Source organism: Botrytis byssoidea, assembly GCF_014898295.1.
Source record: "Botrytis byssoidea strain MUCL 94 chromosome Unknown BBYS_042, whole genome shotgun sequence".
Lineage (NCBI taxonomy): Eukaryota > Fungi > Ascomycota > Leotiomycetes > Helotiales > Sclerotiniaceae > Botrytis > Botrytis byssoidea.
Window position 1 is genome coordinate 71,980 of NW_024065883.1, and position 16,241 is coordinate 88,220.

The following is a 16,241-nucleotide window of genomic DNA, read 5'->3' on the forward strand; positions in this document are numbered from 1 at the left end:
GCATAAGGTGTGGGTGGAGAGTTCGAGGTAGTATTGAGAAGCTCTTTAGAGCAGGCAGGGAATAAGGATGGACAGTAACATCGGAAAAGGTGACGAATAGGATTTTTATCTCGAAATTATCACTCAACTTGTGGATTTTGAGAGAAATACAAAGGAGAAGATCTGGTTTCATTGATATCAAAATCAACTCGCATAAAACAGGAATATAATAAATACAACTTTCCTTTGACGCCAAACTTGACTCGAAATCGAGACAAACATGTGCATGCGGGGTCGTGGCGCTTAATTTCTCAGCCTAATCCGAAGCAAAGCGCAGCGCTTGACTGCCCACCTAAGACCCACGCCAAGTAACATAACTACCCAAGAGGCACAGCGAAACACAAGGTGTTGCGACTCGGTCGAAACTACCCAAACTAGCCATCCGGGATCATCAATTTATGTTCCAGATTGCGCTTCGGCGCTTGTCTAAGGCTGATGGATAAATTGAAACAACATGCTCTTTCGAATTTTATACTTTTGAAACTATCGAGGCTATACTTGAAGAAGTTGTTAATCGCATATTCTAGCAACCCAAACTGGGTAAATTCTCCGGTTCTTCCGTATCTTCATCACATCTGATATATCTATCGATGGATCCTTTCACATCTCGGATCTTGGCTGCCTATAGGAAGTTACCCTATTCCCTGTGTTGTTGGTATTCAGTTGGATTTCCGGAATTCCATTATCTTAACATATGCTTAGGTAGTCTTGACGATCGGAAAGTAAGCTTCATCTCATGTACCGGCGTGATATTCGTTAATTACTGAAGTAAGGGGATTTAGAATCTGATGGACGGATATCTTGAATTCGAGAGGTATCGGTGATTGTAGATTGCGTGAGAACTTTTTCTTCGGTGTGGCGATATGCTGGATGCTACTCGTGCAGTACACAATCACCAACTGTTATGAATGCAGTGCTGCACACTTCAACCAGAATATTCACGCCCTCTTCAATTCCCAAACCATTTTTTAGCGCTTTTATCGTTGGCATGAAAATAAGGAAGAGTATTTAATGTAAAAAAAACAAAAAAACAAAGAACAAAAACAAACAGCAACACTAATATCCAGTAAATGAACTCAGACATTAAAACAAATCCTTACTTCTGGGATCTTTAAACAACCAGGTATAGAGAAACCGGCCAAACTGATCCACCTGTTCCTTTAACCGTAAATTTAAACTTGACACAGCCGGCAAACTTTATGCGGACACCTACTGTACTCTAAAATGAGAACAATACCTTCTGCAATCGATTTGTCAAATTTAAATGACATGTGAATAAATAATCATTTATCATTTCCGCGGCCCGCCGAAAGCTCGAGCTGGGTGCAAGGGGCATGCACATGCGAATGAGGGCGGGAATCAGAATGAATCTTGTTGAAGATTCGGATGTGCACCACCTGGAGTTAGATGCACTCTATTGTATTTTGGGGGCACAAGTTCGCAATTATGGTTTCGGTGATGATTTGCGGTAAGTTTCCAGTTATGTGGGAAGTATTCTAAAATGACATCTTAGTCATGCGCTTTCAATCTGTATCATTTAAGAGAGAAAAAACAGCGGTTGATGGTTGGTTGATTAGTTGGCTGAAGGCTAGGTAGTGGAGAGGATGGCGGTGAGCAAACAAGGTCATACAAAATTTCGTAAGGAGGCGAAGCTGAATTTGTAGCGATGATGCTGAAGTTGACGTAAGCAAGCATCATCCAACGATGACATTTTCACTAGAGTGACTAGAGTGTATTGGATTGAGTGAAAAGATGCACTGAATTGTAATAATTCTTGCCTCGCGGATTGCCTACGGCGAGGCATTTTCCTGTTTTCAAGAGATTGTCGCTGCATGAATTAGTGATCTCATGTCATAAATCTTTCTATTCTCACGATACCCACTACAATGGTGTCGATCGGGCTTCCCTAAGAAAGCCTCATGGTAAAGCTATCTCGGGGTTACTGAACCTCGCCTTGAAACCACTCTGCGCCATGTTGATCATTTCAGCAATCACATCTCCCAACCCACCTTGGAAATGCAACTATTTCTCTGATGTTTTGGACACCAGAAAGATACCCTAACAACCTATCGAACCCCAAGCCGAACCCTCCATGAGGTACACTTCCCCATCGTCTCAGTTCTGTGTACCATTTCAAGGAACCAAATTCTTCTTCCCCTGGATCACCCCGTAATATACCATTCGCTCGCATTGCAGAGATGAGTTCTGGTAATCTATACTCACGCATAGATCCACCTACAATTTCACATGTCTCTGGAACTAGAAGATCAAAACACTGGACAGTCTCCTGCATTCCTCCTGCACGTGAATTTTCTGAAGGTAGCATATAAAATGGTTTGATGCTTTTTGGATAGTCTGTTACGAAAACAGGCGATCCAAGTCCGACGTTATTGGCGATATATCGCTCGTGTTCAGCTTGAAGACCTGAACCCCAGGCAGGAGGATGTTCGAAAGTTTGGCCACTATTTTCAAGTTCTTCGATTGCTTGCGCATAAGTGATCCGCGGCCAAGGCCCCTTCATCATTCCTTCCCATCTTCGGGTCAATTCATTTCTTCTGCTTATTGTATCTTTCTCCTCATCTCCGCTCCGCTTCAATTCCAGTATTTCTCTCCCTACTTGGGTAGAATATAGGTTCGATGTCAAATGTCTCAGCATGTTTTCCACAAGATCCATAATTTCATCCATTTTTTCAACGAAACTGCACTCTGCTTCCAACATGTAGAACTCGCTCAAATGTCGTGGCGTATCACTTTTCTCGGCTCGAAATGTAGGAGATAATGTCCATACTTTTCCTACTGATTGGGCCAAAGCCTCCAAGTGGAGTTGACTCGAAACAGTCAAGTATTTTGGCGATCTGAAGAATGTTCCATCATCACCTTTCCCAACTGGTCCTTTGTGCGCGCTACCGACTTCAAAAACTTCCCCCGCGCCTTCACAATCTGAAGATGTAATTATAGGAGGATGTGTTTGGACGTAATCCTGTTCAGTAAAGAATTGTGTCAGAGAAGCTATGCTTTGCGATCGGAATCGAAGTAATGCTGAATTGAAGGGCGTTCGCGTCCGCAAATGAGGGATGGTGCGGAGGTATTCAGGCGTGTGGTATTTGTTCTGTAGTGGAAATGTCTGCCAATCCGGATCAGTAGTGATCATCAATGAAAACGTATTGCATCCAAGCCTTACATACGGCGGGATCCGCGGCACCTAAAACATTTACTTCAAGCACATGTAATTCATTGCTTTGTGCCTTCTGGTTCGGGGAAGGTTTCCAGTATCCGGTGAGGCGTACAGCTGTACCGGTCGAGAGTCTATCGTACGATTAGGAGTGGAAGAGAACTTATTTGTATGGTTATCAGACCTTTCAGCTTGTTGCGGAGCAAGAAGAGCTTGTAACGGTTGCACACTTGAGCCATCGCCAATTGAAGCAAACGATATCTTTTTTTGGTTCCTAATTGAACGAATAAAACCATTGACATTGACTTTAACCTCATCTACATTTTCGGGAGCAGTTCCAAGCAATTTCGCAACAGATAATTGAGAAGATCTAGTAGGATAAGAAATACTGAAGCTCCTTAATTGAATGAAAGATCGTGCGACATATTTTGATTTTGACAAAAAGCGGGGTTGTGCCATTGTTTCTTATTCGATATTTCAGAGAAGCAGCCGACTTGGCAGGATCGACAAGATTAATTTCAAAGTCCTCCAAACGGGATAATTGTGGTTGTCTTTGGTTTTGATGCCGTATCAATCATACATTCTTTTTGGTGTTTATACTTTTCTTCGAGCACCTATCTGATATTAGAAGACATAGTGGTAAATGAGGGTTACCGTAGACGCGCGCCAAATGCGGTTCCAAGGAATAAGGTATAGCATTGCCGAACCGAAACGACCCGAGCCGTTGGCTAAGCATTTCAAACTTTCCATCAGATCTGGTTCACGATCAATCAACAAACTCAATCGTGTAAAAATGCCCACATTGTAAGTTCTAATTAGACAGATTATGGGGCTGTGATCTAAGTATATCTATATATCGAGATATGGAAACTCTAACCTTCGAATCCTCGTCAGGGGCTCACAGCATTACGAGTCTGGGCGTCGCCAAAAGCAATTCAAAATTCGGAGAAAATTTTTCATATTGCTTTCTCACACCATTTGTTTATTCTTTTTTATCATCCCTCGAATCTCTCCCAAATGAATTGTATAAACAGGCTTCTACATCAATGATGCCTCTGCCACAGTATACTAATTGACGAAAGCTTGCCTCCCTTACACACCGATTTCTGGAATGTACCCCTATCTGTATAATGTTATACAGTACCGGTATCCCATTATTACTGTCTATACCCGTTATCATTTGAACCAGTTCGAATATGCACGGACTAATATTGTTTCTCATCTGCCCTTACCTATTCTCATTGGAGAATGACGATAGTTGACAGGTCTGTTTCTCGCGAATCTTATGTAACCTACAGGATTTGATCAAAAGATCTCTGGGTTGGTCTCCGGTAACATGCATACTTTTTGTCACTTGGTAGCAAGGACTCGGAAGCTGCAACCCATATCATCCGCCTCCAATTCACTGTCGATATGTCTTCAGCTCGGTGGAAATGATCTTGACTCAAAGAGTCTGGGCCCAAAAAATCAATCATCAATATGCCTTTTCTTGACTGACAAAAGTTCCGGGAATCTATCAGCTACAGGTCTGTGATCGAGATCGTGCATCAGGAATGTGGACTAGATCGCGCTCGCAACATTTACTTTTTTTTGAACCACATCTCTTGTATCCCTTCGTTTATATATACTTAAGCCATGCCCTTCGTCTTGCTGTCGATTATCGCGGTGAATCGCATCTACTATAGCTTCTAATTCAAGAACTTGCTTTGATATATACCCATTTTTTTTAATCCGCCGCTTTGCTTGAATCAATTTCTCGTTCTATCTAGATTCTTATCCTTTTATTCCGCCTACAATTTCAACATGCCCCCCTCAAAGCCAAAGCCTTCAGAGATCGCTGCTGAGGCGAAGAAAACTTATGTCCCTTACATACGCAGTGCATGTCCGCAGTGGCCAACTACTTCGTATTTATGCCATTCGGATTCTTTACGAGACCAGCCAATAAGAGAATCAAGACAGTACACATTCGGTAGGTATTCTAGGGCGTTGGGAAAATTTTAGACTAAGATTTATTGGCTAACGTTTCAAAGCTTTTATGGAACGAGATCCCGTGGATCTAGCTCTTGAATGGACAGCCAGCGAGAATGATCAACCCATTCCAGTCATTATGCCGGCACATGAAAGAAGACCAGGTGGTGACTGGGAAGCTGGTATGCTCTTTCTTACCGGGTACCTATCTCACTCTAACTCATTTCCTCAGGCGTTATGCAACCGGAAGAATGCTTAGCCAGACGAAGCACTCTATATACTTGCTTAACGACACCAGCATCAGATAACATCACCTCGAATAATTACCCTATTCCCGAACGAGCTGGTATTATTTCTCAGAACGTTGGTAAGTTGACTAGACTCAAGTGTGATATTTTGCCTAACAGGCCGAAGTTGTTTTCCGCAATGGACCAGAAAAGTATGAGCCGTGGTCAGAATACAAATGTGAGTTTTCAAAGCATCAACTCTGAACTACAAGTGTTAACAAGGATCTCAGCACTGCCCATAATTTCTGTCCCTACCGTCAAGCGACCTAAGCTTGATAGCTCAGGCAAAAAGTACTCTTTTAAAACGGAACGGGAATTGATGAAAGCTTCCATTAAGACCGCCTTGCGGATTGCAATTTTCTACGGTTATGATAAGATTGTAATCGGAACGTATGGGCTTGGCCCAGGTTTCAAGAATCCTCCAGAAGAAGTTGCGAACATCTGGCGTGAGCTGCTCGTTCGCGATAACGAGTTCAATCAGCAGTTTTCGGCCATCATCTTTGCCTTTGAGCCATGTGAAGGTCCCGGGGGCTCCAGCTCCAGCAGTCCAAGTTCCCCGTCAAAAAGTTCAAAGTCATCAAGCTCAAGTAGCAAAACTTGTTTCACTCACGAACTCGAAATTTTCAGGCAGACGTTCAAGCCAGCAAATCTCCATGGCGCGTTCAAGGCTTGAAAAATTTCAACGGTGATGTTTTCTTGGCGTTCTAGGTGGTGCAAAGGGTAACAGCTGTCACGATGCAGGTATGGGTGTATTACATAGTGGCGTTTGTGACGCGACAGGGAATACAAAATTCAGGCCTGGCTTAAGAGCGGTGGGAAAATGTTGGGACTACTTTGTCATTTCTTCTGTAGTCAGCTATTCAATTGCGAGACATTATACTCACGAATGGTTCTTGTTACCTGTTCCTGAAAATACCTGATTACTATACATGGATAAATTGGAAGGTGAGACAAATAGCTGAGGAAAGCTCCCGAAGTTGTGGACTACATGGAATTTTATCCGCCGACTACTTCCTCCAAGGAGGACCAACTGAATCCCATGGCTTGAAATGTAACTTCCTTGGAGAGACCAGACTGATCATCGTTGAACAACTTCGCCTAATGTTGAGTTGACGGACACGGAAATATCTCCGGTCTATCTTCAATTACTCTTTGAATCATTATTCATGCGGGATATCCAATTTCAGTCTTTTTTTATCAGCTCCTAATTCCCAAAGCCTAATAATTCTCCGTTCACAGATATCACATCGTGGTCACAGCATGCGTCAAACGGAAATTTCCTGCGCCTTCCTTAAAAGAAGATATCCACCCACCAGAAAGCTCAAGTACATTGTTTTGCGGCACGCAACGCAATGATAGTATCACATCGATATGACATATGTGGCTCCAACCCCAACCAAATATGCAACCTCCCGCACGATTCCGCCCCCAACAATAAAACTCCCCAGATCTAGTACGACGTCCAGACACGGCCGAGCCTATTTCTTGGGCCCTCTACTTTGTCTCTCCTTGCAATGTGCAACGACGCTCGACCAAATCGGCGGATCCTGCATTGCGTTACTGTTATCCGTATTGCTTTAGTCAATTTGTATGTATGTTCCCTACGTTACACGACACCGTTCTGGAAGAAGAACGCTCGAATCGTGGAGGAGATTTGATCGGATCTGAAAAGAGATGTCAACGCTGCGGGCCGCAAGTGCAGTGTTACACGCGAGATATCGGCAATCGAAATCTCTGTACCTGTATCACAAAAGGTTGAGAAAATGTGGAGAGGTGATATTGATGGAGATACGATGTCAGAGATATATTTGGGAAAATGCGTTGAGGTGGGACCGTGGGACGAATATGATCATGTGAAATGATTGTTCTGGTCGGTACGCCGCTAGGAGAATATTTATTGGTATTGGTATCACGATCAATCTTTTTCCGGATCTTGACTTAGGAGTTTTCTATCACAGCTGCATAATATGACGGATCGGAAATGCTGTGCAGCATGAGAGAATATTGTTGTGGCATGATCTCGAGAAGCACTGGCTGGCACAGCAAACGAGGGGGTACATCCATTCGGCCCCCAATATTACCGTTCCTGGAAACTTGAATCAAGGAGAGACATGTCACATTTTGTGATCACATATGACGCTGGGTATTTCTTAGAAGTCTAAAATAAATTTCAATTGATTGTGGGCTCTCAATCGAACACCCAATTCTGTTTTCTCAGTCCATCGAGCCACTTCAGGAGCTCTAGCCTCAAAATCAACACTCCAGGTTTAGCTCCAAATTCGGCAACCGATCTGACTAATCTGATCTATAACCTAGAATTTCATCTTCCGATGTCACAAAAGCTCGGCCCGAGTCTCTATGCCAGCCTCAAATGCCAGTCATGGCCATGGTGGTGCCGACTCGGGCTTAATCTTTCGGGCGACTTCTGTGGTACACAATCTTCCCGGTCAAAGTATCTTGTATGTTTGCTCTCTTTGTATTCTTGAATATGATGTTGGTCGTGTCGCGGACATTTCTCCTCCCAAAAGTACCCGACAATGTGGCTACATTGTGGGTAGACAGTTTGCACGTAGGTATACATTTGCTCTTGCTATATTTTTGCTCTTTTTTTTTCTTATCATGCCTTTCTTAGTGCTGAAAGTGGCGATATCGTTTGCAATGTATCGCTTGGATGGGTTCGAAAAGGAAGGGGTCTACAATCTGGAAATTTTTATGATTTGTAGAGCACAAGCCGTGTCCAAATGATTCTTCACGCAACTGCTTTGACAATGTTCTTTGTTCGTGTATCAAACTATGCTATTGTCTCAGACTTGTTTTCTTTGATTAAAAAGCCTTTTCATTGTTCTCTATTTCTAAAACAAACTCACTTGCAAGCGAAGAAAGAGATATCGATGTCCGGGTGGGAATGCCGGTTTCTAGATTATCTCAAAACAATGAACATCAGAGGCACGTGTAATGGAGATAACTCTATTGCCTTCGTTAGATTCTAGAACCCCCTTTCCTTGAGAATGTGTGATATTCTTTTGTGATCTAATGAACTAGAAAAGGAGCACGATTCTTAGCATGCTTTCCCATAGCCTTCAAATTCTTCCCAGAGCTTTTTCGATTAACAAGCAACTTGCATCTATTCTTCTCCGTCTCAAATCTTGGTCACCATATAAGATATGTGCCTTCTCGAAATTAGATATTGCATCACGTGCAAAAGTCGGACTAGTGTGCGCTTCGTTCCTCCGAATCCGGCCTTGAAATTATTCGTACCGGAAGTTAAACAGATACCGGTATGCTGTTCCAAATGCACCAGTATACCAACAAAAAATCGAATGCCAACAAGCGAAGATCCATTCATAAGACGATGATAGGATATGGAGCATGAGATTCCATGAATAACTGGCGATAGATGGCCCCAGTTGCAAGGAATGGACAGGAAGGGATCACAAAACCATATCGTAGATCATAATATGAGTAGTCCTTGGAAAATGATCGGAACTCCAACTCATGTGGTCATGAAGTCACTATGAATGGCAAGGGGGGCAACTGAACAGTGCAGGAACAACCTCCAGACTGTCGAAGAACACATCTCTCCGTCGGAAGCAAAGGGTGCGCATACACGCCTGGAGATCAAATTCTAAATAGTAAAGTAGAGACTGCGTTAAAAATTTGCCGTCGTTCTAAGCTCTCTATTTAGTGCACCTAGATCACATACAAATTGGTGAACAAGTTCAAAACAAACTACTTTTCCCATCTATATAAACCCATGTTTCCTTCTGTTCCTATCCTTTCTATTTTTCTCATCAGAATTCCTGAATTCACAGCAATCAGAAACACCAAAACCTGAATCTGAAAATTAAAATCCTTGAACTTCACAATCAAAGCGAATTTCAGAAGTCCCAACCCAAAGATCACAATCATGAAATCCTTTTTCATGAAAATCTTCCTCTTTCTCGGAATCGCCAGCCTCGCGGCAGCGATCACCGCCCAGGAGCAACACGACCGAACCCACGACATCTTCACCTTCTACCACCACGATGTCGGTGCCGAATTGAAGCCCCACCACTTCATTCTCGACCTCAACTGTCATGTCTTGCCCGCCTCACATCCAGCCATACTCAAACTCTCTTGCGCTCTCGAAAGCACCAGGCGAGTACATGAGTCCGACAGCAACCCTGTCGATTTCCAAATCCATTTCCAATCCAAAGGAGTCCCGACCTTTCGCAATGGACGTATGATTCGACCGACAATTCTTCAGCCTTTCACAATCTTGAATTCGCACATTCCTCAGGGAGAAGAGCGAGTTACAATTGAGGTGGCATGCTTGAAGACTCATCGGGGATGGCTTCACGGACAAGCTCAAGCGGATGTTTCATGCGATTTTTTGAAGGCGGAAGCAGTGGATACACGAGGTGAGGCCAAGCAATGACGACACTTTTCTTTTGGCGAAAAAAAAGAAGTGCGATTCAGTGGAGCTGAGAATTGATTAGTTTCTTTTGTTCCGTCATTATCAACACCAAAAATCCCAAACATTTCACCAAAACACTTTCACCCTTTAAATGATATTTGATTCCTCCATTTGAAAAACCGTCCACTGTACCATATGCAAATGTAATCAGCCATCCAGAAATCCAACAGCAACTCAACACCAAATCTATACAGTGAATATTACCTCTCATGTGATGCACCACGCATCGCCTAATTTCGCGAGTAGAAAAATAGACCTTGCAATTGAAAAAGAGAAGTCGAACGCCAAAATTGTAATATCTACTTGATATACCTTTTACCTTTTAACACTGGCGCTTTTCAAAATTCTAATCAAAATCTAAATTCAAGTAATCTTCCAATGCCAGACTTGTATGCTATTTAATTTCTCAAATTTCGTGAGGTGTTCGACTCACCACTCATCTCTCACTGTGTCTGACAATGAATATATTTTTAGACAAAACAGGACCTGCCACATACGACCATAGACTGAAGAGAATTGGGCATCCCGTCCGCTCTGCCATACACAAGCTTCAGATCGGTGGATTAGTAGTTGGGTGGGTGACCACCAGCGAATCCCCACTGTTGTATGTTTTTGCGCGGCTTTTTGGTCTGGTGGATTATCCCCTTTTTGTTAAGCTTCATTGTGGTTGGGCCGACTATTGAAGTGAGGTAGCTGGAGAACGCTGGAGAACTACAGAGTACATTCTTATCTGCATCGTCGCTCACACCATAGGTCTCTACAACTTCCAAGATGAGGTATCCCCAAGTTTGGTTGGGGAGTATGTCTTACTCTCTACTTGTTGAAACAAAGAGACTTTTTGTATTGGTCTCAGATGGTCTCTCGATATAGACAGTAGCTGCATTAAGAAGAAGTTATTGGACACGAGAGAAGGGAATCCTCCGGCTGGCTGCCTCCGAGATAGAAATGGAACAAGAAAGAGGGATGCCCTCGCCTCATACCCGTGCGGCAGAAACACGCCTCCCTCTTCTCTTCTGAGATTAATTTTGAACGATCCTTAAACAACGACAAGTCTCACCCACTTATACCCCTCCCTATTCACTTGTTAACCCTAGCTACCCTTCCGCACAACTAATAAGACCAACATCATACAATAATTCTACATGCCGACTAAGCTCATCAAGCCTAAGCCAGAAAACGCACCAGTCAAAGACGAGGTAATCCCGCACGGAATTTCTATCTTTACCTGCGGATGTAGAATCGAGGATGAGCGTCCTCTACTCGAAAGACTCAGGGCCACTTGGTGTTGTTTCATGAAAATAGAAGCCCCAGAGCCAGTCATCGAGCGTCTGTTCGGGTTCAGATGCAAGAACTGTGCTAGCCTTGGTCGAGTGTGAGTGTCTTGAGTATTTGACGCAACCCATTGTGTGTTGATATCAGGTGAGAAGCTACTGACTTCTCACCCCAACAATGGAATACTAGTTATTGTTGAGTATATTCTTAAAGTTGTTTCGACATTAACTTTTCTGTAGCAAGAAGTTATAGCGAGAACAAAGAAATAAAAGCATCTAACCCAAAAAAGCCATGATCCATCTGCAAAACCTGTGACCAAATGAAAATGAAACACGTGAGAAGCTAGATATCAGACAGTAAATTAACGACGCCACATAAGAGCTGCGACGAAGCCTCATCAGAGATACCTGCCTTCTTACCGTAGAAAAGTCGCCGCGAAAATAACGTAGAGCAAATACAATGCATCTAAATAGAGACCACCAGCTTCACTGCATATTCAAGCGAGATGTTACATAAAAAAAGAACCCCAGATGTGCTTTAAAAATCCACCAATAAAAATATTCTACTTTCTCCTAGAGACAGATATCTGTCGCACAGCATCCCTCCACACCCACACATTCAGTGGACGAATGAAAAAAATCAGGAATTCTCTTCCTCTATTATTGAGATTATTCTTCCCAAAATGTGAAAATGTTTTGAATCTAAGATTAGACAATGGGGGAGCTCCTTACTCTGCAAATCCTACCATCCGAAGACTACTTGGCTCCTCGCCAATGCAGACCACCATAATCCAAAACCCCAACATCCAAACCGCCACCGGATACCCATCCGCGCCCACTCAAACGCATGACTATCAAAATAAACGCTTTGCCAACAATATTATTTGAAATAAAATCTTCAGCCCGCCTAGTCTCAACTCCATATGTAAACACTTCTCTCGAAACCGTTTTCTGCACATATACGCTCTGCATAACAACCACTATCTCCTTCCCGACAGTTCGTCACTTCGGTCCTTCTTCCTTGTACCATCCATATCATATACTCTTTTGCTCCAATTCTCTACCATTTACGTCCAGAGTTTAGCAAGCGAGGTTAAGAGAACATGGATTCGTGCGTTTCAGCAAGCATCACTTTAGCCGTATGGTGTAAAGTGCCGACGCCGTACATAAGCATAAATAGAGTTGCATTCCCTAGTCAGTACCACACTTGTGTCAACAATGGCACCATCAGAATACTCCCTTGGAGATGCAAAGGGATATACGAACGGAAAACAGGACATGTAGAATAGGAATTGACAAGGAAAAATATTGATAAAAAATAAAAAATACTTCAGTCAATTCATGCACACACTTGCTTAGAACATAATATGGTACTAATTAGCCACCAACAAGGCCCTGGGCTCGGCACACTGGGTAAATATTACCCGGCGGGTCAGCGTCTATTTACGAAAAAGATGGATAAACAAGACTGGGACGACGCGCATATTTGCAGAATTATCTTCGCAGATTTCTCGATTTCATACGAAGTAGTGATTAACAAAATCAATGAATGAACTCTTGGTCTGGCCAATCATGAAAGGGACTGTATCCATACTAAGTGGTGACCGAGTTCAGCAAGGCGAAGCCGAGATTGTTTGAAGAGATATGGGAATGAGTCGGGACCGAGATTTGGATTTTAAATGTTGACTGATTTTTATGCACGCTAATCAAAAATACTGTCACACCACAGTTCCATTTCCTCCCCTACCGAAATCCGACTCCGAAATTTCCTATTTTCTTCTCGGGCTTGAACTACGCCGTACACTTTTCTTCATCCATCAAAACATCATGAATTTACCAGTAGGGAGGTCTCAAACCTGTAAAATTCGACGCTATTGAAGAGTTATCCCCGCTATCATCCTTTTTTCTTTGGCCGGTTAACTATTTCCGCAGATAATGTTAGCATTAACGTTCCAGTCTTGCTTGGGAAAGAGATGGCTTACCTCCAGTTGTACATGCCGATGCAGGTGAACCAACCAATCCACATAGCTCTGGGCCTCATTGTTTCTATCTTCCACCAATAGTCGGGCAAATTCATATTCTGCACCGTCAAGACCTTGTCTTGCAAGTTGAATTGTCAGAGCTTTCGCTCCACGCATTGTCTTCAGATATTCTAGTATGTTCCGTACTTGAGCGCTGAGATGAGTCTGAAGCACAGGTAGAGATGAGAGATATGGATCCAATGCCTTGAGGGTATCTTTGTCTTCGCCAAACAAATCGATGATAAGATTAGGTGAAGTTTGGCCGTGCATCCATAAGTAGCAATTCTGTCCATTGTCCACAAGGTATACCCCACCCTCTTCAACTCTGGCGAAAGAAGCCCGTACTGAGGGTGGCATTCTGAGGTGACCGTCTTCATTTGCAAATCCATCTTCCGGGGCGAGGTTATGGATTGGGATCATGCGAGGATAAAGGTATAAAGAAAGCTCTAGAGCACCCATACTTTTGATCATACGCGCGTCGTGAACTCGGCGGTCGGAAGGTTCTTGTCCGCCTTTGAAAGCGCGAGATTTGACAAGACCCAGAATGTACATACTGAATTCTTTGAGGTGCTCTGGTAGAACTAATTGACCTGGAGGATGAGATCCCGAAAAATTCTTACGATATCCTGCCAAGATATCAACATTTTTCTCCGACAGGGCGCCTCGAATTTCCTTTAATGAATGTGCAAGCATTTTCGATGCTGCCTCTTTGGCAATCAACGCATAAATAGCATCTTGATCCACAAAGTTCATACAATCCTTAGCTTGATCGCTCACGCTAGCGATAACATTTGAGCACCTGACTCTTCGCTCACCACTAGCTGTAGTATAGAGTAGAGCACTTTGAAAGTGTGCATCCAACTTGGAATCTAGCTTTCCGTCATAGCTGAATAAGACTCCCATAGCTTTATCTGCATCAATAACGCCAAATTCAATATCAGCTCCAAAGGTATGTTGGATGAAATTGCCATGGTATGAAGAGATTTGCAAGCCATTGGAACATCGGACCTTCATCAGCGCTTGATATCCAGTCTCACGTGTAACGGAGCGCACAACTTCATGCGACAATTTCTCATTATCTCTTGGAGAGACGAAGTTGGGGTAGTAGAATGTTTCTCCTCCAGTGGCAGCAGCAACATGACCTAAGAACGGGGTTAGTAATTCTAGTAATTAGGATATAACTTTGGAGATATTTACCGATTGTTGCAATGTCAAGATAACCACCACCAGGAGCAGCAAGGAATAAGTCAATACCAACTCCAGTTGCAACCATCTTATCCGCTGCTTTCCTCCAGCCAGGGTGTTCAGTTGTAAAGAGCTTTTTGTCTTGTTCTCCGCCATGCTGTTTCCCATCATCACGGAGGAACAGCCTACCAGGCCCCCAGGTTGGAAGAGCCGACAGAGAACACACAATCTTTCCTCCAGTCTTCTCAAGAGCTGCCATGGCTGCATTGATAGTAGGAAGTAACGCCGGCTCGGGATTCTTGACTTGAGAGAATATTTGTGGGAGCTGACTCAGTAAAGATGTAATGTTGGACTTTGCTTCATACGGATCCACGAAAAGTCCATCACTAAGGGGAACAAATGGGTCCTCAATATCCGGCATGATCAACATCTGAGCTTGATCTAGTGCAGGATTCATGTTATAAAAGTGAATATCCTTGTCGAAGGTTACGAATCCGACCTTTGATCCTACGGGAATTCTGCGTTTCGAAGATCCATCCTCTTCAATTGAATCATCACCCCCATACAAAGCTGCCAGAATGCCTTCACAGAATCCTTCCAAGAATCCTTTGTTTAGCGCTTCTTGGCCTACGTCGATCAAGAAAATCCATCTCAAACCCACCGGCTCTTGCGACCAGTATTCTTTCGGAACCAAGAACTCCACAGTACCTCGCATCAACTCGGGCCTCTGTTCCCTATCAACTCTAGCCCCTTGTGGTGTAATCGCACTGAAGTATTCCGGGGGTACATCGTTTGCATAGTTGCACATATTGCACACAAACTTGTTACCCCCAGATCTGAATACCATAAATGGGTTGATGTATGCACGGCATCGATGACATCTAGGGGGGCCCGTTTCTCCAAAGTCCAAAACCGGTATCTCGAGCTCCCCTGGCTGCAATGGGGCTAATGGTTGTAAGAGAAGACCAAGTGGCAATCCAGTTGAATGTAACGCATCTGCCGTGGATGGAATGTTGTTCATTGTCAAACGTGCAAACTTCGGCGAAGCGTTTCCTTGGTCATAAGCAACAAACGGCACTGTGGCCGCTGGGGGAAGATGATGCTCAAATGTTGGGTATACGTTCTTCAGATAATACTGCGCTATCGCATCTCTCGATCGAGGTACACTTGGAATTTGATCTGGATCCACTCGGCCTTGCGCCGAAGTCTGCACATTAGCAGAGAAACTGTCCCCGGGTCCAGTCGCAGCAGCATATTCATTAAGCGTGGCAGGATTCGCAGTATTGAACGGCGCATTCACAGGGGCAGGAAACTGGGACATTTGAGGTGTAATGGGCGAATTAAGGAACTGGCCGCCTGGAGACGGCATTGATGAAGGGTCGGCATTGAGATAAGCTGAAGGAGGAACGCCGCCCTGTGGCATCCCATTAAATGCTTGCGAAGAGCCTTGAGCTTCGACAACATGATATGCGTGCCTATCCTTCTTCTTTTTCCTAGGAGCTGGTTGTTGATTCGATATCTGTAAATTCTCCATGCCGAGATCGTTTGGGTCTGTGGGAAGCATCATGGGATTTCCCTGACCTTGGTAGAGAGGCTGGCCCCCATAAGAAGACTGCTGTTGCTATAAATCATGATCAGCTCATGGACAGAAGCAGGAAACGATCCCTAGAAGACCTGAAAATAGAACAGATTGCCTTACAAAGGGAGGTTGCGCCATTTGTCTGTCGAAGATTCAGATAGCTGCAAGATATTATAATATTATATGAATTTGCAATAGTAGAAAGTCCGCGACGACAAATGTCATTAACAGGAAGAACTGGCAAAAAACATTGAAATACAAGC

General features: G+C 43.6%; 4 protein-coding genes across 4 annotated transcripts; 2 read left to right on the forward strand and 2 right to left on the reverse strand.

Moving 5' to 3' along the window:
* Positions 1 to 2,023: 2,023 nt before the first annotated feature.
* Positions 2,024 to 3,670, reverse strand: EAE97_011806 (uncharacterized protein; the record flags this gene model as incomplete). Its single annotated transcript, XM_038882320.1, has 3 exons — positions 2,024 to 3,163; positions 3,225 to 3,345; positions 3,396 to 3,670. 3 exons carry the CDS (start codon positions 3,668 to 3,670, stop codon positions 2,024 to 2,026), a joined length of 1,536 nt encoding a protein of 511 aa, XP_038726812.1.
* Positions 3,671 to 5,014: 1,344 nt separating this feature from the next.
* Positions 5,015 to 6,139, forward strand: EAE97_011807 (uncharacterized protein; the record flags this gene model as incomplete). The annotated part of the gene is made up of 5 exons (XM_038882321.1): positions 5,015 to 5,180; positions 5,242 to 5,361; positions 5,412 to 5,546; positions 5,594 to 5,644; positions 5,697 to 6,139. 5 exons carry the CDS (start codon positions 5,015 to 5,017, stop codon positions 6,137 to 6,139), a joined length of 915 nt encoding a protein of 304 aa, XP_038726813.1.
* A 3,234-nt stretch (positions 6,140 to 9,373) lies between these two features.
* Positions 9,374 to 9,883, forward strand: EAE97_011808 (uncharacterized protein; the record flags this gene model as incomplete). The annotated part of the gene is made up of 1 exon (XM_038882322.1): positions 9,374 to 9,883. The coding sequence occupies one exon, from the start codon at positions 9,374 to 9,376 to the stop codon at positions 9,881 to 9,883; it is 510 nt and encodes a 169-aa protein (XP_038726814.1).
* Positions 9,884 to 13,026: 3,143 nt separating this feature from the next.
* EAE97_011809 (uncharacterized protein) lies at positions 13,027 to 16,116 on the reverse strand (the record flags this gene model as incomplete). The annotated part of the gene is made up of 4 exons (XM_038882323.1): positions 13,027 to 13,113; positions 13,176 to 14,356; positions 14,412 to 16,020; positions 16,099 to 16,116. 4 exons carry the CDS (start codon positions 16,114 to 16,116, stop codon positions 13,027 to 13,029), a joined length of 2,895 nt encoding a protein of 964 aa, XP_038726815.1.
* Positions 16,117 to 16,241: the final 125 nt, after the last annotated feature.